Consider the following 26,022-nt stretch of genomic DNA (forward strand, 5'->3'; position numbering starts at 1 on the left):
TTTGAGGGATATAATTTTTGCCAGTTTATGGAGAGTACTGGTGCATAACGTGCTGGTTAAAACGAGGTTTGTTGGAATAGTATTTTTCCAAATTAGTTTTCATATTTTATTCCACAATTGTTATATACACAGGCACAGTACAAGAGATCAGTGCTCAAAATAGTTAGTTTTCATTTAAAAAGTATCTACAGAACCATCAGAGTCCATTTGCTGTTTAAGATTCAACAAAGCCTGAGCAGTACTGCATCCTCAGCAGTTGTTACCTGGACTTAGGCTCATTTTTCATTTGTTACACCTCAGCTTGTGCAATGTGCTTCTTCTGGTACTTTGCTCTCATGTCAACAAGGATCTCTCAACCACAAAACCCCATGGAACAGGTGATGAGGGCTTCTGCAGTAAAAAGCAGAGGTGTGCTAATGGTGGTAAGGGAGGGATTGAGATGTAAATTATGTCTTAATGGTAGGCTTGAATAGGAAATAATTAGCTAGCTCTACTGAGAGCAAAGCCAGTAAGACATAAATGAGTCATGGAGCTAAGTAATAAAAGTGGAAGATAGTGTTCATGCTCTGAAGTTGTGGAACTCATTGTTGAGTCCGAAGGCTGTAAAGAGCAAGCAGAAATTGAGGTGTTTATCCAGCTCATGTTGGGGTTTCGCTGAAACATTACAGAAGGCCTAGGTCAGAAATGTTGGCATGCGAGCAAGATGGCCAGCAATTGGATGGTCAGGGTCATTGTTCTAGACAGAGGAGAAATGTTCTGAAAAGCGGTGACCCAGTCTGTGTTTAGTCTCACCAATGTAAAGGAGACCACATTGTGTGCAGTGACTGGTGTGGAAACAAATATGTTGTTGTCCATGCTTTGGACACTTCAAAAAACATATTCAAAACATTTTACTCAAATGTTTTTGTTGGTGAGATGGACAAAGGAACACAGACGTCAAATCAACTCAATTTTTAATAATGAAATGTTCCCTATTGAAAACACCACATGAGCATTTCTCAAATTCCCAATATATTTACTCTCTATCTTTCCTCTCTCTCTCCTGTTGGTCAGAGCTCTACTGCTAGGCTCGGTCAAGTATTTGCTGTGAGTCTTCATTGGCGAGGTGGCTTCTGGGTTTGTGTTTTTATAACCCATGGCCTCGGACTTTCCAGAATTTTCCATGGTCTCTGGCAAAGAGGGTCATGAGCTGGGTTCAAATTATCCAATGGGTTGTGCCAACATCTTCACTGGCGCCATGCTGACAGTAAAGTGCACATACTGAGGCTGTCAAGGTGCCAGAAAGTCTAATTGACACCTCTCCTCAGGCTGGTTGTAACTGGTTCCCTTTGAACATTTTAATCTTTTTTGGTCTTAGTTTCTACTGCTATCTATGGCCAATAGCTCCTGGCTGCTGTTTAATTTAGTTTGCTCAATTTTCTCTCAGGTCCAGTTTCTCCAACTGTGGGTTAACTTTGAAAGCACAAGTTTGGGCCCGTGGTCACTTGACTACAACATATAAACCTCTCCTTTACATAGAGGTTTGTTTGGAATCTTGGACACTGAGGAAGGTGGAAGTAAAAGGGCAAGGAATACAATTTCTGGAATTGCACGGCAAGGTGCCGTGTGGGAGTGAGGGAGTGTTGGCACCAACGGGGTAGTGGACCAGTGTGTTGCACTGGGTTGCTGACAGTGGAGAGGGGTGAAGATGTGTTGAGAGGTGGCATTGTACTGGCTGTCGTCTCTAGCATGTTTGCCACCACGAAACACATTTTCTGCTCCCCTCCATTGTCAGCATTCCACAGGGCTGTTTAGTCCATGGCACCTTGAAATGTTGACTTTGTCTGGTCTGCCAGATCTGCTGAGTTCCTCCAGCATTATCTGTTTTTTCTGTTTTTTTCTCACCAATAGCTGTTACCACCTGTTTTTCTAATCAGTGATCTTCTCTCATTAGTGCTTGGATCCCAATCCTTATTATCAGCACAACGCCACCTCCTTTTCTATCTATCTATCTGTTCGTTCTGAATATTGAATATCTTTACAAATTCAGTTCCTAGAGTTTGTTACGCTGCAGCCATGTTTCAGTAGTGGCAATTAAATCAGATCCATTTGCTCCTACTTTTACCATCAATTCATCTATATTGTTGGGGATGTTGTGTGTGTTCAGATAATGTGCCATTAATTCTGTGCTTTAACACTAGTCGGTGATTTCACACTGGATGATCCTAGGCTTTGTTTCTGCTGCTTTCCATTTCCATTTACAGCATTCCTTCTTTCCTTAACGGGCTTTGTTTTTATTCTGTGTAAATCCTCTCCTTGATTCCCATCCACCTGACATGATAGATTTATACCCTCCACCCAACAGTATTAGCATATATTACCTTGAGGATATTAGTCCCAGCCCTGTTTAGATCAGCCCATTGGCCCATCTGATCAAGATCTCATTGTAATCTGAAGTAATCACCTTCTGTTCAGTTGAGTGATCTAAATCAGATTAAGACAAATAAAACAGGTGCTGAGGTGATGCAACAATAGTTTTATCTGAATGCTTTATAGTGTTCACTATCTGAGCATCAAAATAGTCTTAAATATATTGCATAGCTGCAAGCATTGAGAGACTATCAGACATATTTTGTTTCAAGGGCCTATTGGAGTGATTGGATTAATTACAACATCTATCTTCTAGTAAGATGTTGTGGAACTTGAAAGGGTTCAGGAAAGACTTACAAGGAAGTTGCCAGGGTTGGAGCTGTAGGGAGAGGCTGAATAGGTTGGGGCCATTTTCCTTGGAGCGTCAGAGGCTGAGAGGTGACTGTATAGAGGTTTATAAAGTCTTAGGAGGCATGGATAGGGTAAATAGACAAAGTCTTTTCCCTGGGGTGGGGTAGTCCAGAACTAGATGGCATAGGTTTAGGATGAAAGGGGAAAGATATAAAAGAGACCTCAGGGGCAACATTTTCATGCAGAGGGTGGTGCGCGTATGCAATGAGCTACCAGACGAAGTGGTGGAGGTTGGTACAATTGCAACATTTAAAAGGCATCTGGATGGGTATACGGATAGGAAGGGTTTACCAGGATATGGGCCAAGTGCTGGCAAATAGGACGAGATTAGGTTAGGATATCTGGTCGGCAATATCGAGTTGCAACGAAGGTCTGTTTCCACGTTATGCATCTCTATGACTCTATGTGTTTTAAAAACAAAGGAGATTTAAAAGTGATCCATATGAAGAACCATTATGTGAAACCATTAAAGGATATTGTAGTCTAGAACCTATAGGTCTGCTGTTCTCATATTTAATGCCATGGCATTGTGAAGGTAGGGTAGGTTGTAGTCTTGAATTCATGTTTCTGCATAATCAGAGCTAAAAATCATCAGGTGCAACGATTCCTGATGAAGGGCTTTTGCCCGAAACTTCGAATTTCCTGTTCCTTGCCTGACCTGCTGCGCTTTAACCAGCAACACATTTTTAGCTTTATTTCTGCATAATCAGTCAGCCTGTGAGCTAATGCCATCTCATCTGACAAGGATAAGTCCTCGCTCTTAAATAATATTTGTACCCCTTTAGAAACTGAAATAGTTTAGCAGTAGGCACATGCAATGACCTATGACAATATGAGTTGTGCAGATGGAGACTGGCAGAGACAAAATTCTATCTTGGATCAAAGAGACAAAGGAAAGATATTTATTGTACCCTTCACAATCTTAAGACATGTCAAAGCACACTGCAGACAATGAAGTATTTTTGAAACGCAGTTACTACTGTGATGGGAAACATGGCAGCCGATTTGTGGACAGTAAGCTCCTACAAATACCAATTCGTTGGATGTTGGCATTTCTGGCAGCTTTTATTGTCCAATACTGCTTGTCCTTGAGAATCACAGTTACAGCACAGAAATAGGCCATTTAGTCCATTGAACATGCATCAACTCACTGAATGAATGACTTACAGTGCCATTCCCTTGCCTTCTACCCGCAACCCTGCACATTCATTCTTTTCTGACTGTAATCGTTCAAGGTCTCAATTGAAGCTACCAAATTCTCAGGCAATGGATTGGAAGACATAACTACTTACTGTGTGAAAATGTTTCTGGTTATGTCGTCATTGTGTCTTTTGCCAATTAACTTTCAACCTATGCTTTCTGATTCTCCATCCTTCCACTGTGGATACAGTGCCTCCCTATCTACTCTTTCAAACTGTCATCAAATACAATGTACAATTTAATGCTGCTGTTGAGGTGCAAATAGGCCCCAAGAATGACTATTTAGATCTTTGACATTATGACATGATTCACTGATGTACCTTCTGGAGATAAACAGCAAAATGGGCTGGCATGGTGGATCAGTGGGTGGCACTGCTGCCTCATAGTGCCAGGGACCCAGGTTTGATTCCAGCCTCGGGTGACTGTCTGTGTGGAGTTTGCACATTCTCCCCATGTCTGCGTGTGTTTCCTCTGGGTGCTCTGGTTTGCTCCCACAGTCCAAAGATGAGCAGGTTAGGTGAATTGGTCATGTTAAATTGCCCATAACAATAGGTTGGGTGCATTAGTTAGGGATAAAAATAGACTAATAAGATTGGGGAATGGACCAGTGTGGGATAATCTTCGGAGTTCAAAGTTTGTGAGAAGATTTGTAGCTCGGGTGCTCGTTGTTGTGGTTCTGTTCGCCGAGCTGGGAGTTTTTGCTGCAAACGTTTCGTCCCCTTTCTAGGTGACATCTTCAGTGCTTGGGAGCCTCCTGTGAAGCGCTTCTGTGCTGATTCCTCCGGCATTTATAGTGCTTTGAATCTGCCGTTTCCGGTTGTCAGTTGCTGTCCACTGCAGTGGCCGGTATATAGGGTCTAGGTCGATGTGTCTGCTGATAGAATTTGTGGATGAGTGCCATGCCTCTAGGAATTCCCTGACTGTTCTCTGTTTGGCCTGCCCTATAATAGTGGTGTTGTCCCAATCGAATTCATGTTGTTTGTCATCTGAGTGTATGGCTACTAGGGATAGCTGGTCATATCGTTTCGTGGCTATTTGGTGTTCATGGATGCGGGTTGTAAGCTGTCTTCCTGTTTGTCCTATGTAGTGTTTTGTGCAGTCCTTGCATGGGATTTTGTACACTACGTTGGTTTTGCTCATGCTGGGTATCGGGTCCTTTGTCCTGGTGAGTTGTTGTCTGAGAGTGGCTGTTGGTTTGTGTGCTGTTATGAGTCCTAGTGGTCACAGCAGTCTGGCTGTCAGTTCGGAAATGCTCCTGATGTATGGGAGTGTGGCCAGTCCTTTGGGTTGTGGCATGTCCTCATTTCGTTGTCTAGAGGCATGGCACTCATCCACAAATTCTATCAACAGACACATCGACTTAGACCCTATATATCGGCCACTGCAGCAGACAGCAACTGACAACTGGAAGCGGCAGATTCAAACCACTATAAATGCCGGAGGAATCAGCACAGAAGCGCTTCACAGGAGGATCCCAAGCACTGAAGATGTCACCTAGAAAGGGGACGAAATGTTTGCAACAAAAACTCCCAGCTCAACGAACAGAACCACAACAGCTCTCCGGAGTGTCAGTGTGGACTTGTTGGACAAAATGGCTCATTTCCGCACTGTAGGGATTTTATGAATATAATCATCAGGAAATAATGTGAATGTATGGAGAGGCCCATTTCAGAAATACGAATTTCAGCTGGCTCTCCAGTACAGAGCTAAGGGAGCATTGGTCAGTCTGAGAAGGCAGAGTGGTTCAATGGCTAGCACTGCTGCCTCACAGCATTAGGGACCCATACTTGAATCGCTCCTCAATTGACTTGCATATTATCTCCTTATCTGTGTTGGTTTCCTTCAGGTGCTTTGGTTTCTGCCTACATTCAAAATATGTGCAGGTTAGGTATATTGGCCATGGGAAATTGCACATAGAGTCCAGGGATGTGTTGGCTAGGGGGATTAACCATGGGTAATGCAGGGTCATAGAGATGGGGTGAGTCTGGGTAGGATGCTCTTTGGGGGGGTTGGCGTGGACTCGATGAGCTGAATGGCCTGCTTTTACATGGTAGGGAATCTGAGGCATTATCTTTCAAGAAAAAAATGTTAAACTGAGTTTTATCTGCATTCCCTTTTTTGGCTGTCATTCAATACTTCACAACACCAGCAACCAACAACTGTCAATAACTTGAGTTCCTTTTCCATTGTAGCTGCCTTGTCCTCCCAGCATTATCTGCATTTTGTTGACAATTAAACACTATGCACATTTGTGTGTTACACTTTACCATTATTTGGAGATCTTAATTCTGATTAATTGGTGCCTAACTTAAAAATGTGTTTGTGAGAAAATGAAGGCTTCAGGGGTGGTGTGGTTAGATATTATAATTTGGAAAAAATATAAACTTCAATTAGTTGTGGAAAATAGTTGTGTTATGATCCCAGCTAACAGCATTACTGGACAAATCAGATCCAAACTAAAACTCCGCTTGATAGATTATGTTTTGATTTATTTTGATTTAATGAAGTGGTCTCTCACTGAACATAAGCAAGCAATACTTCAAATTTTCCTTTAGAAATAAAACAGACATGTATTAACAAAAGGAATCAAGATTAAGTAAAATAAATCAATCTGTCAACTTATACCACAAATTCAAAGCTTTTTAAACACAGTAAAAATCTAATCTCATTGATCCCAAAAGGCTCCTTTATAAATTGAAAAGGAAAATTTATTCAACAGTTTTTTTGTACTACCCAAAAACATTCCTGGTACCACATCATACACGAAGTACATAGATGGGTGCCCTTGTCTCAAACATCTCAGTATGTTTACGTCATGTGTGACTATAATTTATAGACTGGAATTGCAGACAGCTTCTTCCTAGGGCTATTATAGATCTGATGTTAACTGTAGTAGGCTTTAAGTAATCTCCTCAAGATTTTATCCCAACACTTTTGGTCTGTGACTAACACAAACATTTTACTTCAAAGTAATCAAATTTCGTTGTATTCTACCGGTCGCAGAGCCACCGCTATAATCATCTTTATCTAAGAATTGCAATAGAACTGTTCAAAACTCAAAGTTAAATTAAAAAATAAATCTCTCTCTCTAGTATATGCAATTCTGGTCTCCTTCCTATCGGAAAGATGTGGTTAAACTTGAAAGGGTTCGGAAAAGATTTACAAGGATGTTGCCAGGGTTAGAGGATTTGAGGTATAGGGAGAGGCTGAACAGGCTGGGGCTGTTTTCCTGCAGTGTTGGAGGCTGAGGGGTAACCTTATAGAGGTTTATAAAATCATGAGGGGTATGATAGGGTAAATAGACAAGGTCTTTTCCCCGGAGTAGGGGAGTCCAGAACTAGAGGGAATAGGTTTAAGATGAGTTGGGAATGATTTTAAAAAAGACCAAAGGGGCAGATTTTCATGCAGTGAGTGATTCTTGTGTGGAATAAGCTGCCAGAGGAAGTGGTGGAGAATGGTACAATTACAACATTTGAAAGGTATCATGGGTGATTATATGAATAGGAAGGGTTTAGAGGGATATGGGCCAAATGCTGGCAAATGGGACTAGATGAGGTTAGGATATCTGATGGTCATGGTCTGTTTCTGTACAGTACATCTCTATGACACGTAGTGACTAGTGGTTTCTTTTAGCTTAAAGAAACCTTTCTGGACCTTCTCAACTGGAGCTTGTTCCTCTTGTTTAGTTGTAAAACCCTACCAATGCATGCAAAATTTTATTCATTCTCAAGATAAGCCTTGAAAACTGTTTTAAATGAACTCACCATAGCTACAGAAATATTTACACGTTAACTATTAAATTCAACTGCACAGAAAAGAAGGTCTGTCACTACCTCAGAATCCAAAGAATCCAAACTTGCAATAAATAATATTTTGTGTGTGTCTCTCTGTGTGTTGGATGTGTATATATACAGAGGAACCTCGATTATCCGAATGAGATGGGCAGGCACTATTTCGTTTGAACAATTGATTATTTGGTTAATTGATTTCCTCAGGGGCTCGGACTTTTCTGTGAAGTCTGCTCCCCGTTTAGGAGACTAGGCAGCAGCACACTGTGCGCAAGCCCTGCCCCCTGCTTGGCCTCAACACCGCCCCCTGTCTGCCCCCTACCCGTCCCAAACCAGCTCTCCAAACCGCGCACCCCTGTCAATCCCCACCTGCTGTCTGCACCCCTGCCCCCTCCCCCCACCACCGGGGGAACCTGCCCCCTGTCTGCCACCACCCCCTCCCCGGGGCAGCCAGACTGTGCACCAACAGTAAGACTGCTGCTGTCTTTGTAGGAATAGCGGTTCCTTTGTACATTTGCACATTACACATTTCACACCTAATATAAACGTACAGAATACATCGTGGAAGGAATACATTCAGTCCATCATGTATTGTCACTTTAAAAGAGCTATCAATTAGACCTGATCCCTCAGCCATTTTCCCTTTCACCCTAAATATTTTCCTTTCCAGTTTTTATCCTTGTCTGTTTTGAAAGTTACTATTGAATCTGCTTCCACCGACCTTTCTGATCAACCCATGGTACATGAGTATTCTCCTCACCTCCTGTCTGCTTGCTTGGAACAAAATCTAGAATTCCGTCTCCCTTAGTTATGCTCCCTCGATCAGTGGAAAAAGTTTTTTTATGATTTTGCTCATCATTTTTGATAGATTCCCTGAAGTTGTTTGGAATTGGTTCTTGTGGAAGTGGTGAAGGCCATTAATTCTTAAATTGTAACATTGCTTATTAATTAATGATGATATTAATAAAATACATAAAAGGCAATATAAGAAAGCAAATTTATTAAATAATGAATTAAAACTCATTTAGGATGGTAGGTCAAATTGGCAACATGAAGATGCCATCCTAGATGCCATTACAACCAAGGGTAAGCATCTCTACAGCAAATAATTGAAGTTTGAACAACTTCATTTGAGAGTTTATGAGCTGGAGGCTGAACTACAGTACATCAGGGAGGGCAAAACATACATAGATTCTTTGGACCAGGTGTCATACTGTTTAGGATGTAGCCTTCGAATTTAGTAGGTTGTCAGGACCAGTAAGGTGAGACTGCAGGTGAGTCAAGTTAGAATTACAGGAGTGTCAGTCTCTGCAATTGCCCAATAGGCTTGACGTTCTCTCAGCCCGTTTGGATGAAAGCAGGGAAGCCGGGTGAATGGGCAAACAGACCACAGCAGCATTGTCAAACCAGGGGAGCACCAAGAAAGGTAGTGGTAATGGTGGATAGTAAAGTGGAAGGGGATAGTTTAGTGGGGTGAGGGGTAGGGATCGACACCATTCTCTACAACAAAAAGCAGGAGCCATGAAGGCTGTGTTGCCTGCTAGGAATGGGGACCTATTCTCACGGCTGGTAAGAAATTTGCTGTGGAACGTCCATGTAGGCAGAACTAAACAAGAGATTCTGCGCACAGTTTGAGGAGTTAGGCACCACATTAAAAGGAAGAAAATCAAGGATTACAATCTCTGAAGTATAATACTTGAGGTAGATGATAATAGAGAAATGACAATATGATTCAAAAACAGGTATACAAGGAATGAGTTATAGCTCATGGGGCACTGGCATCAGCACTGGCAAAAGTGGGGCTGTACTGTTGGAGTGATTTGTACCAGAACCTGCAATGTGCAAAACTAAGGAAGCTGAGAGAGTTTAAAAGTAAAAAGGGTGGGGCAAATGATCAAATTTGGAAAATGTAGTGCAACAAAGAGTAGAGAGGTATGTTTTCGGTACATTCCTCATCATAAGAGAGACAAACATAAATATAAGAATGAGGGTCATGAAGTGGGAAAGAAGGGCAGGAAAAAAAATCCAGGATTGATTTCCCCTTCATCAAACCATATGAAGGGGAAATCATGGTAACCAATTTATTTGAGTTTTTTTGAAGGCAGAGTATGCACTGTTGGTTAAAGAGAGCCTGTGGATTTCTAGAAGACATTTGATAAAGTGCCACATCAAAGATTATTGCAGAAAATGTAAGCTCATGGTTCGAGAGGTGATGTATTAGCACATGGAAGATTGGTTACTTGGTAAAAAAACAAGCATTTGCCTAAGTAGGTGTCTGGTTGGATATAACAAAATGAAGACCCACAGGGTTATCTGCTAGGGCTCCAACGTTTTACAATTTTAGTCAATGACTTTTGAGAGAGTAGCACAGACACAGTAAATTCATTGAAGTCACCAAGAAAGGTAAGAAAATATGTTATGTCAAAGGAATATTCAGATGTGGATACTTGTGGGCAGCCAAAACCCATGATGATAGGGAGTGTTAATGCTCCTGAGCCTGTATGCTCCAGGCCAACTGCAGCCTTTTCTCTCCCTCTCTCTCTCCTTTCCAGCTATTCCTTTCTGTTTTCTTTACTTTCATCTACCGAGGCTGAGGGGAAGCCGGGGTGGTGTCGGAGAGTTGTTGTCAGCACCAGTGGCGGTGCACAGATCACAGGACTCTGGGCTTCATTAGGGCTGGAGCCTGGACTTGGAACTTGTGGATTGTTGGCTGTGGCAGAGCTTGGTGCCTGGAGCAGGGGCAGCATCCTTTGTGCCATATACAATTGAGTTCAGTGAGTTCTGCAAGAACTGGAGTCAAGATCCTGGTGCGGAGAGGAAACAAGATCACGGGTCAAACTGGAGTCAAGATCCCGGTGCGAGCTGGAGTTGAGATGCAGATGGAGACTGGAGATGAGATCCTGGTGTGGGCTGGAGTCGAGATCCTGGTGCGGGCTGCAGTCGAGATCCCGGTGCGAGCTGGATTTGAGATCCCGGAGTGGGCTGGAGTCGAGATCCCGGTTTCAGCTGGAGATGAGATCCTGGTGTGGGCTGGAGTCGAGATCCCGGTGTGGGCCGGAGTTGTGATCCCGGTGTGGGCTGGACTCGTGATCCCGGTTTGGGCCGGAGTTGAGATCCTGGTTTGGGCCGGAGTTGTGATCCCGGTGTGGGCTGGACTCGTGATCCCGGTTTGGGCCGGAGTTGTGATCCCGGTGTGGGCTGGACTCGTGATCCCGGTTTGGGCCGGAGTTGAGATCCTGGTTTGGGCCAGAGTCGAGATCCCGGTGTGGGCTGGAGTCGTGATCCCAGTGTGGGCCGAAGTCGAGATCCCGGTTTGGGCCGGAGTCGAGATCCCGGTGTGGGCTGGAGTCGTGATCCCAGTGTGGGCCGAAGTCGAGATCCCGGTTTGGGCCGGAGTTGAGATCCTGGTTTGGGCTGGAGTCGAGATCCCGGTGTGGGCCGGAGACATGATCCCGCTGTGGGCTAGAGTCGAGATTCTGGTGTGGGCCGGAGTCGTGATCCTGGTGCGGGCTGGAGTCGAGATCCCGGAGTGGGCTAGAGTCGAGTTCCCGGTGCAAGCTATAGTCGTGATCCCGTTGTGGGCCGGAGTCGTGATTCCGTTGTGGGCCGGAGTCGAAATCCCGGTGTGGACTGGAGTCGAGATCCCGATGCGGGCTGGAGACGTGATCCTGGTGTGGGCTGGAGTCGAGATCTTGGTGTGGGCTGGAGTCGTGATGCCGATGCAGGCTGGATTTGAGATCCTGGAGTGGGCTGGATTTGTGACTCTGGTGCGGGCTGGAGATGAGATCCTGGTGTGGGCCGGTGTCGTGATCCCGGTTTGGGCCGGAGTTGAGATCCTGGTGTGGGTTGGAGTTGTGATCCTGGTTTGGGCCAGAGTCGAGATCCCGGTTTTGGCCGGAGTCGTGGTCCCAGTGTGGGACGGAGTTGAGATCCCGGTTTGGGCTGGAGTCAAGATCCCGGTGTGGGCTGGAGTTGTGATCCTGGGATGGGCCGGAGTCGAAATCCCGGTGTGGGCCAGAGTCGTGATCCCGCTGTGGGCCGGAGTCGAAATCCTGGTGTGGGCTGGCGTCAAGATCTCGATGCGGGCTGGAGTCATGATCCCAGTGTGGGCCGGAGTCGAGATCCTGGTTTGGGCTGGTGTCGAATTCCTGGTTTGGGCCGAAGTCGAGATCCCGGTGTAGGCTGGAGTCGAATTCCCAATGTGGGCTAGAGTCATGATCCCGGTTTGGGCTGGAGTCGAGATCCCAGTGCAGGCTGGAGTCGAGATCCCGGTGCGGGCTAGAGTTGTCATCCCGGTGTGGGCCGGAATCATGATCCTGGTGTGGGCTGGAGTTGTGATCCCGGTGTGGACCAGAGTCGTGATCCTGGTGTGGGTTGGTGTTGAGATCCTGGTGTGGGTTGGAGTTGGGATCCTGGTATGGGCTGGATTGAGATCCTGGTGTGGGCTGGAATTGAGATCCCGATGCAGAGTTGAGCTGAAGCCCAGTGCATTTTACCTGATGGACTGTAACGCTGAACTTATTAATCTGTATTTTTCTAATTTATTCTGAAGACTTTGTACCAAGGTATCTTGTACCTAAGATGGTGTGAATGACTGATGCTGAATTTTTAAAATGTTATTATCTTTCTAATTTATTCCTAAGATCCTGTACCTAAGTGCCTTTGCACCTAAGATGGCATCTTACGTGTTGCCGTTGTAAACTTTTCGCTGCACTCGTGTGAGTACATGTGGCAATAAACTGAATTCTAACTCTAATTCTAATTCTAAGATAGGTTGAGAGGCAGACCAAAGATCTGGCAGATGGAGTTTCGTGTGGGAAATTGTGAAGTTGTTCACTTTGGAAGGAAGAATAAAAATGAACAGCATTATTTAACAAAAGAATAAGTGTGGAATTCCAAGGTGTAGAGAGATCTAGGTGATCTACTGGATGGATCACAAAAGATCACATTGCAGTTTCAGCATGTCATTGAGAGGGCAAATATGATGTTACCCTCGATTATGAGAAGAATTCAATATAAAAGTAAAGATGTTACAAATCAGTTATAAAGAACATTAGTGAGACCACCTCTCCAACCTAGTATGCAATTTTGGTCTCCTTATTTAAGGCAAGGTGTATGCACATTTGAGATAGTTCAGTCGAGGTTTACTAGGTTCGTACCTGGAAAGTGCAGGCTAACTAATGAAAAGAGGCTGGACAGGTTGGAGAACATGAGGACTGCAGATGCTGGAGATCAGAGTTGAGAGTGTGATGCTGGAAAAGCACAGCTGGTAAGGAAGCATCCGAGGAACAGGAGAACTGAAGTTTTGGGCATAAGCCCTTCACCAGGAAACATTGATTCTCCTGCTCCTCGGATGCTGCCTGACCAGCTGTGCTTTTCCAGCACCACACTCTCAACGCTGGACCAGTTGGGTTTGCTTTCACTGGAGCTTAGAAGAGTGAGGTTGTTCAGTTGTGTAAGGTCCTAAATGTCTTAGCAAGGCTGATGTGGAAAGGATGTTTCCTCTTGTGAGTCATGTCAGAATTCGGGACACTGTTTTAAAATGCAATGTTGTCCTTCTGGACAGAGATCAGAAGAACTTTTCTACATTTTTTTCGTTTTTTAATGTGATTTTTGGAACTGTCTGTCTCAGAAAGCAGAGGGGAGTTGAGTCATTAAATATTTTTGAGGTAGATGTAGATAGATTCTTGTTGAGCAAGGGTATCAAAGTTTATTAGGAATAAATAGGAATGTGGGTTTCTAAACACAAACAGATCAGTCCTGATTTTATTGAACGGCAAATAATGTTCAAGGGAATGAATGGACTACCTTCTGGTCTTACTTTGTATATCCATGTGATCATGTGTATTGATTCTCCCCATTATTTCTCTGTGGTAAGGAAAACTCTCCCAGCTTTCTGAGTCTCTCCACATAACTGAAGTCTTTCCTCTTTGGCAGCATTCTACAAACCTCCCAAGACCTTTCTTCTCCAAGACTTTGACATAATTTCAAAAGGTGATTGCCAAAATTAGACATAATTCTCCCCTTGTGGCTTAACCCAGTGGTTTCACATGATTCCCCACTATTTCTCTTATTTCAGGCACTCTGTCTCCATTTAAAAAGTCATGCTTTTTGGTAGCAGCTTCACAAAGCTATCCTACCACTTGCAAAACTATGCGTTTGTGTCGAATGAGTTGCTCATCACACCATGTACCTAATGGGACAAAATGAGGATTGCAGACGCTGGAGATCAGAGTTGAAGAGTGTGGTGCTGGAAAAGCACAGCAGTTCAGGCAGCACCGAGGAGCAGGAGAGTCGATGTTTCAAGCATCTGCTCTGCACCTAATGCCCATTTCTATTGACAAGGTGAACTTTAATCCATCGGCAGAAATGAATACTGTTAAGAGCTCAAAAATCATTGGTCTGAGCACATGGTCTTTCATATATAACAGGAATGAATGCTGGAATCTGCGTTGTGTGAAGAGAATGCACCATTTTTTATGCGCCTGATATAATTTGTATTCTGTTCAGGACCTGGTGAGATATGCATTGCAGTGTACTTGAAATATGATCAGAACAAATGCATCAGCCCATGGAATGCCTGTGTGGTTTCCTGCAGCTACAACTGATTAACACCAATGAAACCTAATGGTCTTATTCCATTACTGACTCCCAATACATGTGTGTGTAGCTGATTGCGCTGATGAGACTATATTGGCACTTTGTGTGAACAATGCCATCACTAGAAATCAGTTACCACTTCATTTTCTGAAAGTGCAGCTGTTGACTTTGAGATTATCAACACAGTTGAAACAATTCTGCTCATTCCAAGTCAGCTATACAACATAAACTCAAAGGAGGAGAACTACCATCTCTCTCATAATGAACTGTAACTTCTAATTTCCCTTTATGAAACATTTTCAGCTCTTTGATAGTCTCTCCATTGTTTACATTTACAATTTGCATCATGACAACTCGATTTTGAAACCCATGAATTGGAATTAGTTTCAATAAAAACAACATTACTTGACCTTATCAATGCCTGTGAGAATTTTGAATGTGTTTAGAATATTATTGTAGTTCTCTGCTTAGAAGAATGCCCTTCAGTATAAGCCATCTAATCCATCAAGGCTTTTAAGAATTCTTGGATGTTTCAGGCATATCTTAATGGGGTAATCAATGACCACAATTTAAGAATATTTTCGATGCCACTGGCTAATCTTTGACTCTGATATCACTATACTTTATGTATCGTTAGAATTGCATTACAATGGGCCCAACCTCCTTATTTTGGGACTATGTGCAGAGGTGAGTGTAAAAGTAGGAAGGCCTTCCTCTTGGAGATGGATCAAGAATTCCACATGTTTGTATTCTTCTCAGCTCATTCCATATTCATGTATGGGTGAAGTGCCACATTTCATGGGTAGCAAGTTCTGAGGTTTGCCAGGACATTCCAGGCTTCAACAGTCAGAGCTCCATTTGGCACCTTCAACCTCTGCAACCCAGGAGCATCATTCAGCTTGTGCTCTTTAACCCACCAGAGACGTCACAAGCTTGGTAAGAGGTAGCACCATGTTTTAGTGAGGTTCTCCTGAAGGTTATCCAAGAAAGAAGACAAATTATTTTCTCCATGGATGGTAACAGGAGACTGTACAACTGATGAAGGTTGCTTAGGAAAGGTGCTGTAGAACTCAGTTCCCACAGGTGGCTGCCACACTACAAGAGGATGAGTGATCTTCTGTGTCCTGCTGGCGTATGTACTCAGTCTACTATCACATAGGAAACTTGGTGCCAGGCATGTCCAATGGATCATGTATAGTCCCAATGTCTTTTGCTTTAATGCGGCTACCAATGTAGCATCACCAACACCACACTGGGACTGACTCTCATACATCAGCTAGGGTTCACACTTAAACATAAAACATGAAAGGTGCTCAGTACTCAGCAGCTCATGCACCATCAGTTCACTGACCTCTTATTACAACTGGGAGAACCAGTACTTCTAATACCTTTTCACTGAAGGCTTGATTGGAAGAAGACTGCAAAAGGTGGACTTTTGATTTGAGTCCTCTTTAAAGATTAGGCCCACTGATCTGCTCTGGTCAGGTTCGCTAGTATTAGCCAAAGTGGTTGGTTTGGTCGTGCAGCCATGTTGATGTTGTCAGGCTTCACTAAGTAGCACTGAGGCATTTACATACACACACACAAACCTTGGTTATTGAGGGGTCAAGAAACTGAGGAGGTTTGTACTCACTGGAAGAAGTCTACCCCACCAGGGGGATGCCTAGTATTTAAAGCTGGGTCTGTGAACTCATGTATTTCCATTTTTAGCTAACAAGATTGTACCAGCTCGGGAAAGTTTTCCTGGAAGATTCTGAGAACTTCAAAGCAAGAATTTAACTTGCCTTTGGAAAACTGATTTTTTTCTCTTTCACCCATTACATTTTTTGTTATGTTTGAGTGAGGTTTGCCCAACTAAACGTTTTGAGTGTGCTGGAAAGTCTTCCCCAATGCCGGCTGTCCATTTGCAGGGAGTGGAGTTTCAGGATAAGGGGTTGGGCATCCATGACTGAGATGAACAAAAATATCTTCACTCAAAAGGCAGAACTTGAGGCTAAAATATGGCAGTTGGCTAGTTGGAAGACACAAGGGCAGGTAAGTCATGATGAAGGGCTTATGCCCGAAACGTCGAATTTCCTTTTCCTTGGATGCTGCCTGACCTGCTGCGCTTTTCCAGCAACACATTTTCAGTTCTGATCTCCAGCATCTGCAGACCTCACTTTCTCCTCCAGGTAAGTCATGATACCCAATCACAAACTTCACATGTGAGATGGTGCTTGTGTAACCCAGCAAATCAAATGGGAAGGAAGTCAGAATTTCTTGGAAAACAGTGCTAGAATCAGACATAATCAGCATGGGACATACAAAAAGGAAATCATGCTTGACAAATCTATGGGAATTCTTCAAAAATGCAACCGGTGGAGATTTTCAGTCTGAGCCAATGGATGTGATTTATTTGGACTTTCAAAGGCTTTCAACAAAGTCCCACATAAGACATTTATGTGTAAAAGTAATTGTATGGGATTTTGGGTAGTGTATTGAAATGTATAGCAAGTTGGTTAGCAGGCAAGAAACAGAGAGTAAGAATAAATGAGTCCTTTTCCAAATGCCAGCCAGTGATTAGTGGAATTCTGCATGGTTCAGTAGGATCCTAGCTATTTACAATGTATGTTCATGATTTAGATGAGGCAACTAAATGTAATATCTCAAGATTTGCAAATGACACAAAACTGAGTGAAGGAGTATGAGGAGCGTGTAGAGATGTTTTTGCACTGTGATTTGGACAGGCTGTGCAAGTGGACAAATGCAGCATAAATATAAGGTTATTCACTTGGTTAGAAGAACTAGGAAGGCAGATGATCGTCTGGATGGCTGTAAATTGAGAGAGGGGAGTGTGCAACGAGACCTGGGTGCCCCCATACACCAGTCGCTGAAAGTAAGTGTGCAGGTGCTGCAGGCAGTAAAGAAGGCAAAAGGTAAAGAAGGAGTAAAAGGTCAAAGGTATCTTGGTGTGATCGTACCGGGCATTGATGAGGCCACATCTGGAATAACGCATGCAGGCTTTAGTCTCCTTATCTGTGAAAGGCTATATGAGTGAAGGTTTACCAAATTGGTTCCTGGGATGGCAGAACTGATGTTTGAGGAGAGATTGAGGCAGTTAGGATTGTATTCATTGGAGCTTAGAGGAATGAGGGAGGATCTTATAGACCACCTATAAAATCTAGTAGGACCATACAGGTTAGATGCAGGAAGGATGTTCCCAATGATGGAGGAGACAAGAATGGGGTCACAGTTTAAGGATTATTATCCTTTTAGGGCTGAAATGAGGAGAAATTTCTTCATGCAGAGAGTGGGGAGCCTATAGAATTCACTATTGTGGAACATTTTTGAGGCCAAAACATTGTGTTTTCAAAAAGGAGGGTGCTAGACCTCTTCTGGCTGAACGGATCAAGACATATGGGAAGTGGGTGTAATTAGTGTATTGAGCCCAATGATCAGCCATGACCAAAATGAATGGCAGATTAGACTTGATGGGTTATATGGCCTACTCCTGCTCTTATCTTCTATATTTTTATGTACCTTGCCAATGGTGAGACCTTTGAGGTCTGAAGGCTCTAGTGCCATATTTAAGGGTTAGATGGACAGTATTTCCAGGCTTCCACTGAGCTTCTTGTGATCTATCCCACCAGATTAGAGAAGCCAATAAAAGACGCTGCCATTGGCTCCCCACTTTAATGAATACGTTCTGCAGACATTGAGTTCTGCACCATTCTCTGCCTGCTTCCTTACACTCATGGGGAGGCCTCTGAATGTGACTATCATAAAGTCGTAGAGTCATAGAGATATACAGCATGGAAAGAGACTCTTCGGTCCAACTCGTCCATGCTGCCCAGATCAGTTTATCTGGGAATTATATTTTGAGTTTCTGGCTATCTCCATAAGTATCAACCCAAGAACTTTTGCCATCCCTGGTATGTTATGAAAATCTCAACTTGACAAACTGAGTTATGACAGCAACAATTAGCCTTCACAGTCAGCAAAGACTTGTATCAAAAATAATCACTTTCACGTTGCAAACACAGTGTTCAACTCCATTACACACTGTCACAGTCACAATGAATGATATGTATTCTTAGCCTTAGACTCAGCCTCTTAACTCTTTGAGCAGTACACAGTTATGGTGGCATTGACTTGCAACAGCACTCTGTTATTGATTCAGACCAACATAAATATCAGTCGGTAACACTCTGAGCCTCTGCATTAAGAAAGTCCTAGGCTGAGTGCTGCATTGCCAGAAATGCCACTGCGTTGATTAAATATCAAACTGAAACCATCCTTCCAGTAAGATATAAAATATTCCATAGCTGTGACATAAATTCAAGCAGTGGCGTACTGCCAAGCCTTATCTTTCACCCAACATTATTAGGACAAATTATCTGTTCAAAATCACAGTTTTGTTTGTTAGAGCTTGTTGTGTGCAAATTGGCTGCCATTTTCTCTACACTCTAACAGCATCTAGACCCCATTAATACTTGTTTGAATTTGAATTAGCTTTATTGTCACATGAGTACAGTGAAACGTTTACAAGTTGCCACTCATCATCTTCGGTACCAAGATTCTTGAGTACAATTCTGTGGGGAAAAAAATCAGAAAAATAAAGAAATAAAAATTCTGGTATTACAGACCTTTAAATGTACAAAATTATGGTAATAAATTAGACAAGTGAAGAAATAAAAGTTCAGAATACCAGTCCTCCCACAATAATACAATAAAGCAAAAAAAAAATTAAGGAAAAAGGGAATTTAAGACACACACCACAAAGTCCATTTTGTGGTTCTGGACTCGAGGACTCACCAGGATGCAGCTACAAGGAATGGCCAAATCCACACTGCATTCTTCACTGCATCCAGCCAACTGCACTAACTGACCTTCCTTTTACCCATAATAAGCAAATGAAGTAAGGATAAAAACAATTATTTCAATTGAGCTACCAAAGGGGCAAGCCTATTTCAGTTCTCAAATGATCAAAAGTAAAGTGGAAATTTCTTTTAAAGCAAAATTACCGCTGAATGCTCTTGACGTGGAAAACAAGTACCCGGACACAGAAACAGAAAATAAAAGCAGGAATAGGCCATTTGGCATGATGCCAGCAACTGTTGATTTAACGTAAAATTACAGTATCTAGACCACTGGTTAGCAGAAAAAGGGTAATGTAGGAATAACGTATCATCATAAACAGAGTCCTGGTTTTACATTTTCCAAACTATATGAAAATAAGGATTTTGGGGACATTTTCTTCCAGCTCAAAGATGTGTCAATTATAACAACTTATACATTTACTTCTGGTACAACTGGTACACTGGGTACAAACTGTCCTTTATATTGTACGTTACTTTTGAAGCTTCAAAGTTTTGCCTGAACTTATTTGCAGCATCACAAATGCAAACTCAAGTCTTCCAAGAGGCAGCTGACCTGGGCACTGTTCTTTGTATTAAAGAAATCCTGGACATATTTATGAATGGTAAACAGATATAGTTTGACTAAAACAAATGAAAATGGGTTCCCACAAAAAAAATATCGATATATCCCCAGCATAACATGATTGAAAATCACTGAGAATGCCTTTGAGAAAATATACTGAACTATTTGTTATTTTACTGGTGTTTGTAAGACAATAAGTAGCTTTTGATGTTTCAAATCTTTTATGGTATTCTTACGGTTATGCCGAAGAAAACCAGCAAAATTTGAAGAATCTTCTGGAATCAGAAGGGTAATCAAAACAAATAAAAACTCATCGTCTTTGTGACTCCAAAGTGTGGTCAGTTTTGTGGTCAGAGTTGGCTGAAAGGTGAAATGGTTTTTGAATCATGTTTTAATACCCTGATGGTAGCATGGTGGCTCAGTGGTTAGCACTGCTGCCTCACAGCACCAGGGTCCCTGGTTCAATTCTAGCCTTGGGTGACTCTCTGTGTGCACATTCTCCCCGTGTCTATGTGGGTTTGCTCTGGTTTCCTCCCACAATCCAAATGTGTGCAGGTCAGGTGAATTGGCCATGCTAAATTACCCCAAGTGTGAGGTGTATTAGTTAGAGGGGAATGGGTCTGGGTGGGTTAATCTTCGGAGAGTCAGTGTGGACTTGTTGTGCTGAAGGGCCTGTTTCCACACTGTAGGGAATCTAATCTAAATTATTTTAAACTTTCTCAGTTATTTGTGCTGTTTGATCAATTTCACCAGATTTGCATTGACAATACTCACTACAACATGAAGAACTCCTCCCCATTTACTTTATCATAACTGCAAATTGGAATGATGATAATTTACACATCAAATATACATTGGGGATTTGAATGAGGCATTGGCTCTATAGCTAACTGAATTTAACTGGACATGCTAAATTTAATGCCCTATTAGTCACCATACCGGGTTTATATTTAAATAAATCCCCTTAGCCCTGTCATTAGGCTAAAATATTTATATTAATTTTTGTTACCTTAATTTAATACTTTATTTTCTCTCGCTTTATCTTCAGCAGATGAAACATACTGGCAGATTTAAAATCCGCTGCTGGTGTGCTTTGATTTGTGCCAGTGGCAAAAGGTTAATGAAGATTAATGTCTGTTGAGAGATGAATAATCTAAATTAACTCTGAAAACTCAGAGACTTGATTTCGAACTTAAAAGGTATTCCTCAATGCCAGATAAGGAACGTTTCTGCTTTGTTGTACCAGCTATTTGCTTTTTTTTTATTAAATATTCACAACTTCACTGAAATTATTTCATGCTTTGCCTCAAAATGCCTTTAAGCAATAACTTCAGTCTATTGGGAATGTATGATATTGTGGTTCAAGTGCTGACTGAATCAAGGCTACAAGAAATCTTAGTTAATTAAGGACGTAAAACCATTTATTGCCAAAGACAATCTTGCAAGGCAAGCAGATTTTTGCTGCTCTTTTTAAATCTGTTCGTACGAATGTTGCCTCTTCCTAATTGTCCTGGAAGAGGTGGTAGTCAGCTGCCTTCTTGAACCGCTGCGGTCTCTGGTGTGTAAGTGTCTTTGCAATGCTATTATGGAGGAGTTCCTGGATTTTGACCCGGTGACAATGAAGAAGTGGCAATATAATTCCAATGAAGATAACAACATTAAATTTGACAAGTTGCCTTTTGTGTTGCTGGACAAATTGCTTTCTGGGCAGGGGTATGTGCTTTATAGTCATGTAGGGGGATTATATCAAGCCACTCCTCCAGGCTAGAGATACTTTCTAATCCATCTGCTCAGAGATGTTAATTAAATGCAATAATGACATACATTACATTGTCATCACCTCATTCTATACTCTACACCTTAAACATTCATGTCTTCAACCAACAACAATGGCAGCAGTGTATATCATCTACAGATGCTCTGCAGCAAATTATCAAATATTCTTTGACCGCACCTTCCAAACCCATGAGTCTACGAGACAGAAGGACCCGGGCAGCAGATGCATGGGAACACTACCACATGCAAATTCCCCTCCAAATTAGACACCAACTTGATTTGGACCCATATTGCATTTACTTCATTGTCATTGTATCAACATCCTGAGACTCCCGCCTCAGCAACAGTGCTGATGCACCGATATCATATATAATTGCAGCAGTTCACAAAGACAGATCACTACCATCTCCTTAAGGTCAATTTATAGATGGGAAACAAATGTTGACCCAGCCTGCACCACCTATGTCCTGTGAAAGAAATGCCAGTCAAGATTAGAGTGGTGCTGGAAAAGCACAGCAGGTCAGGCAGCATCCGAGGATCAGAAAAATCAACATTTCCGGCAGGAGCCTTCATCAGGAATGTTTCTCATTCCTGGATGAAGGGCTCCTGCCCGAAACGTCACTTTTCCTGCTCCTTGGATGCTGCCTGACCTGCTGTGCCTTTCCAGCACCACTCTAACATTGACTCTGAACTCCAGCGTCTGCAGTCTTCACTTTCGCCTAAAGAAATACCAAACCCTGCCTGTCAGCTCTAAAGATTCAACTGGGTATTAATTGCACTGAAATAAAAGTGAGTAGAAGGTTCTGGTGCTACACCAGCCAAAAATTTCCTCTCTAACATAACCACCAAGAAAGGATCAGCTCATAATTTCTCTGAGTGGGAGACTGGTCTACGCACAATAGACCCATGTTGCCTTATACTTTCTGCACATCAAAGATTTTCTAATGGTTCTGCTCAGAGGTGTTTTGAGACACCTCTGGAGAAGGCGAAACTTGAACCCAGGCCTCCTGACTTAGAGGGAGGGCATTACCAAAGCATCATCAAGAGCCCCTGACCCCTGCATATCAAATCAATTTATCAAACTGAAGATGCTCTGTGCAATTTCAGAGATAATTGATGAGAATTGTACCCATGCACATGGCTTCCATTTCTCTATTCATCTAAGTATAGATTTTCTACCAAAAAGTTATGGACCAAAAACGTTAAAAAGAAATCATTAGTAAAGCAGAATGGGAAGGCAAGTAGACCACAATCAAAATAATGTCATTGTGACATCAATATAAAATTGGCCTGTCATTATCAAAGAAAACCCTGTTGTGAAATAACATTGGGGGGCGGGCATGGTGGCTCAGTGGTTAGCACTGCTGTCTCACAGCACCAGAAGACCCAGGTTCAATTCCTGCCTCAGGCAACTATCTGTGTGGAGTTTGCACATTCTCCCCGTATCTGTGTGGGTTTCCTCCGGCTTCCTCCCGTAGTCCAAAACTGTTCAAGTTAGGTGAATTGACCATACTAAATTGACTGTAGTGTTAGGTGAAGGGGTAAATGTAAGGGGCGGGGGGGGGGTGTGTGGGTTGCTCTTCAGAGGTTCAGTGTGGATTTGTTGGGCCGAAGGGCCTGTTTCCACACTGTAAGTAATCTAATCTAAAAGAAAAGGTTCCTTGTTTCTCTCCTTCTTTGTTCTGTCCTTTCATCTGAATGTCTCCCTGCCCACCTGTCTACACAGTTTGCTCATTATCTCCTTCTTGGTTATCACTGGACAATGCCTTAATTTCATGCAGATTCAGCCTGAGCTTTGTGTGTACTCACTTCTAAGTCAGAAAGTCAGAGACTGAAGCTTTGCTGGTGTGACACCAATGTACAATCTAGCCCAGAGCTTCACTCCAACACTAAGGAGGGGTGATGCTATGCTGACAGATCAGAGCTGAAACTGAGATATATCTACTCACTCGGTGGGATGCACAAGTTTTCATGCCATTATTCAAAATGAAGTTTCTTTTTTTTTGCAAAAGAATTTAAATGTTCCACAAGTTAAAATTAAAAAGTTATACGCAATAGGAAAGTTTTAGAGACCACTTCAGTCCAAATTTAATACTTTTGGGTTACGCTTATTAGATAGTTAGTGCAATATTTTACTTCTTGTTGCTACAAATTTGAACATTATTCAGTGTTATGAACAATATTTCTGCAGTACATATCATCAAGGATGATCTGAACAAGAGGAATATTTTAAAACAATGAATGGCATAAGCTAAAAAAAGGCATTGGCAATATGAGTGACAGTTCAGGGAGAGACATAGGGGTTTTCGTATAAGCTGCTGGTGGTGCAGTGATGCAATTGCATTTTATTGTTGACTTTCCTTCACACTTGTGATCTCCACCAGATGGACAAAAAAGGCTGATGATTCCTGTCCATTTCAGGCTGCCACAAGCAGCAGCTATCACATCATGGAGGGAATTACTGGAAGCTGCAAACAGTAAAGATATCTGAATCAGAAACAGCAATTGTTAGAGAAACTCAGCAGATCTGCTAGTACCTGTGCAGCAAAAGCAGAGTTCATGTCTGAAGTCGGATCACTGGGCTCAGCATGTTAACTCTGTTTTCTCTCCACAGTTGCTACCAGAACTACTGAGAATATCCAGCATTTTTTTTAGATTAGATTAGACTTACAGTGTGGAAACAGGACCTTCAGCCCAACAAGTCCACACCGACCCGCCGAAGCGCAACCCACCCATACCCCTACATTTACCCCTTACCTAACACTACAGGCAATTTAGCATGGCCAATTCACCTGACCCGCACATCTTTGGACTGTGGGAGGAAACCAGAGCAAACCCACGCAGACATGGGGAGAACAAACTCCACACAGTCGCCTGAGTCGGGAATTGAACCCGGGTCTCAGGCGCTGTAAGGCGCTGTAAGGCAGCAGTGCTAACCACTGTGCCACCGTGCCGCCCACTGTTTTTGTTGTCTCTAACAGAGATATTTAGGTTACATCATGGGGTAGTTTGTGAATAGTTATGATTCTGGATTCAAACCAATGAGCAGAATCGAGGTTAAGAATTGGAAGAGTGCCCTTTGGTAGGTTTGGAAAAAATAAATAGTGCAAAAATATTCAGGCTGGAAGGACAATTTTAAAATTAAAACCTCTGCTTTTCTAGTTTGGAATGATCTCATTACACACAGGAAACATGAGAGAGCAACAGGAAAGTGATAGCATAAAGGGACCATGACGATGCTGTTTTAAGAGCACAGGGTAAAATAAAAGTAATCCTTCAAGTGTTAGAATAATTTTAAATTGTATTTAAGATTTGAAGTTAGAAATCTGATTGTGCACAGGGATCTTTTCAGGGGAAAAGAGATACCAGTAGGAGCCACAGTGAAGAAATCACAGTGAGGTGCATGGGGAAATCTCCATTACTGCAGGAAAATTTCAAAACACAGAATAAGAATACCAAGTAAGCATGGAAAGACATTCCATCTGAATTTCCATTGCCAGAAGGATTGACTCACAGAAATGCACCAAATTAAACTAGAATTGGACATCATGGAGAAAACAATTTTTAAGGACTAGAATTGCTTCACAATTAGAGAACAAGACGGCTGCAAAAGAAGTTAATATATTTCTTTATTCCATTGGAAGCATTGAACATGATTTAATAGCTTGACAAAGTATTAATGAGGCATAAGACAAATTTAATTAAGGTTTAGAAGTTTCTGATAATTATTTTAATCTCAGAGTCAGTTAAATTCTGGAAAAAGCAAAATTCAATTGAAAAGCCCAAAATCTTGGTGAATCAAAAGATGATTTTATTAATGATCTCAACAGAATAGTTGAGAAATGTGAATATGGAGATTTGAAGGCAAAAATCAGGGATTGGATATTTGTAGATATTGCTGATAAACTCTCTGTCAGATTTATTACTGAAGAAACGAAGACACCTCTCCAGAGAGAGAGAAAAAACAGTTGGTGAGAAGAGCAGAACAGATCAATCCTCAGAGGAACTTAAAAGCCTTGGAAAGAGATCTACAGAATCTGTTAATTTCCTTATAAACAATACATTAAAAGAAACCTGAAGCAATAAGACATGCTGGGAGGACAGGCACAAGAATTCAGAAATTCCTGCCAGTGCTATGACACGAAAAAGTCTCAAGGTGTAAACCATGACCAGCCATTAAAATGGCATATTTTCAGTACAAGAAAACGATTCTCATTTTGAGAAAATGTCTAAAAGTAAAACACTGACATGGAGAAATCATAGAAATAAAGCCTTCACACACAAAGCTATCAAAAGATAGAGCAATCTTCGCTGAAAGATAAACCTGAAATCTTCCTTGATGAGATCAATGATCATGATTAAGCATTGTGACACAAAAACATTTATCCCACAAGTATCTTCTGAATTTCAAGTTGAAGCACGATAACAATCATCACATTTTTGTTCAACAGAAAACATCTTTTCACAAAACTGCCTC

At 42.2% G+C, this 26,022-nt stretch overlaps 1 protein-coding gene across 1 annotated transcript; it reads right to left on the minus strand.

Moving 5' to 3' along the window:
• Positions 1–10,750: 10,750 nt before the first annotated feature.
• LOC132816618 (S-antigen protein-like) lies at positions 10,751–17,912 on the minus strand. The gene is made up of 2 exons (XM_060826431.1): positions 17,868–17,912; positions 10,751–12,193 (listed from the first exon to the last, which is right to left on the minus strand). The coding sequence occupies exons 1-2, from the start codon at positions 17,910–17,912 to the stop codon at positions 10,751–10,753; spliced, it is 1,488 nt and encodes a 495-aa protein (XP_060682414.1).
• Between the last annotated feature and the right edge of the window lie 8,110 nt (positions 17,913–26,022).

This window comes from Hemiscyllium ocellatum, chromosome 6, assembly GCF_020745735.1.
Source record: "Hemiscyllium ocellatum isolate sHemOce1 chromosome 6, sHemOce1.pat.X.cur, whole genome shotgun sequence".
Lineage (NCBI taxonomy): Eukaryota > Metazoa > Chordata > Chondrichthyes > Orectolobiformes > Hemiscylliidae > Hemiscyllium > Hemiscyllium ocellatum.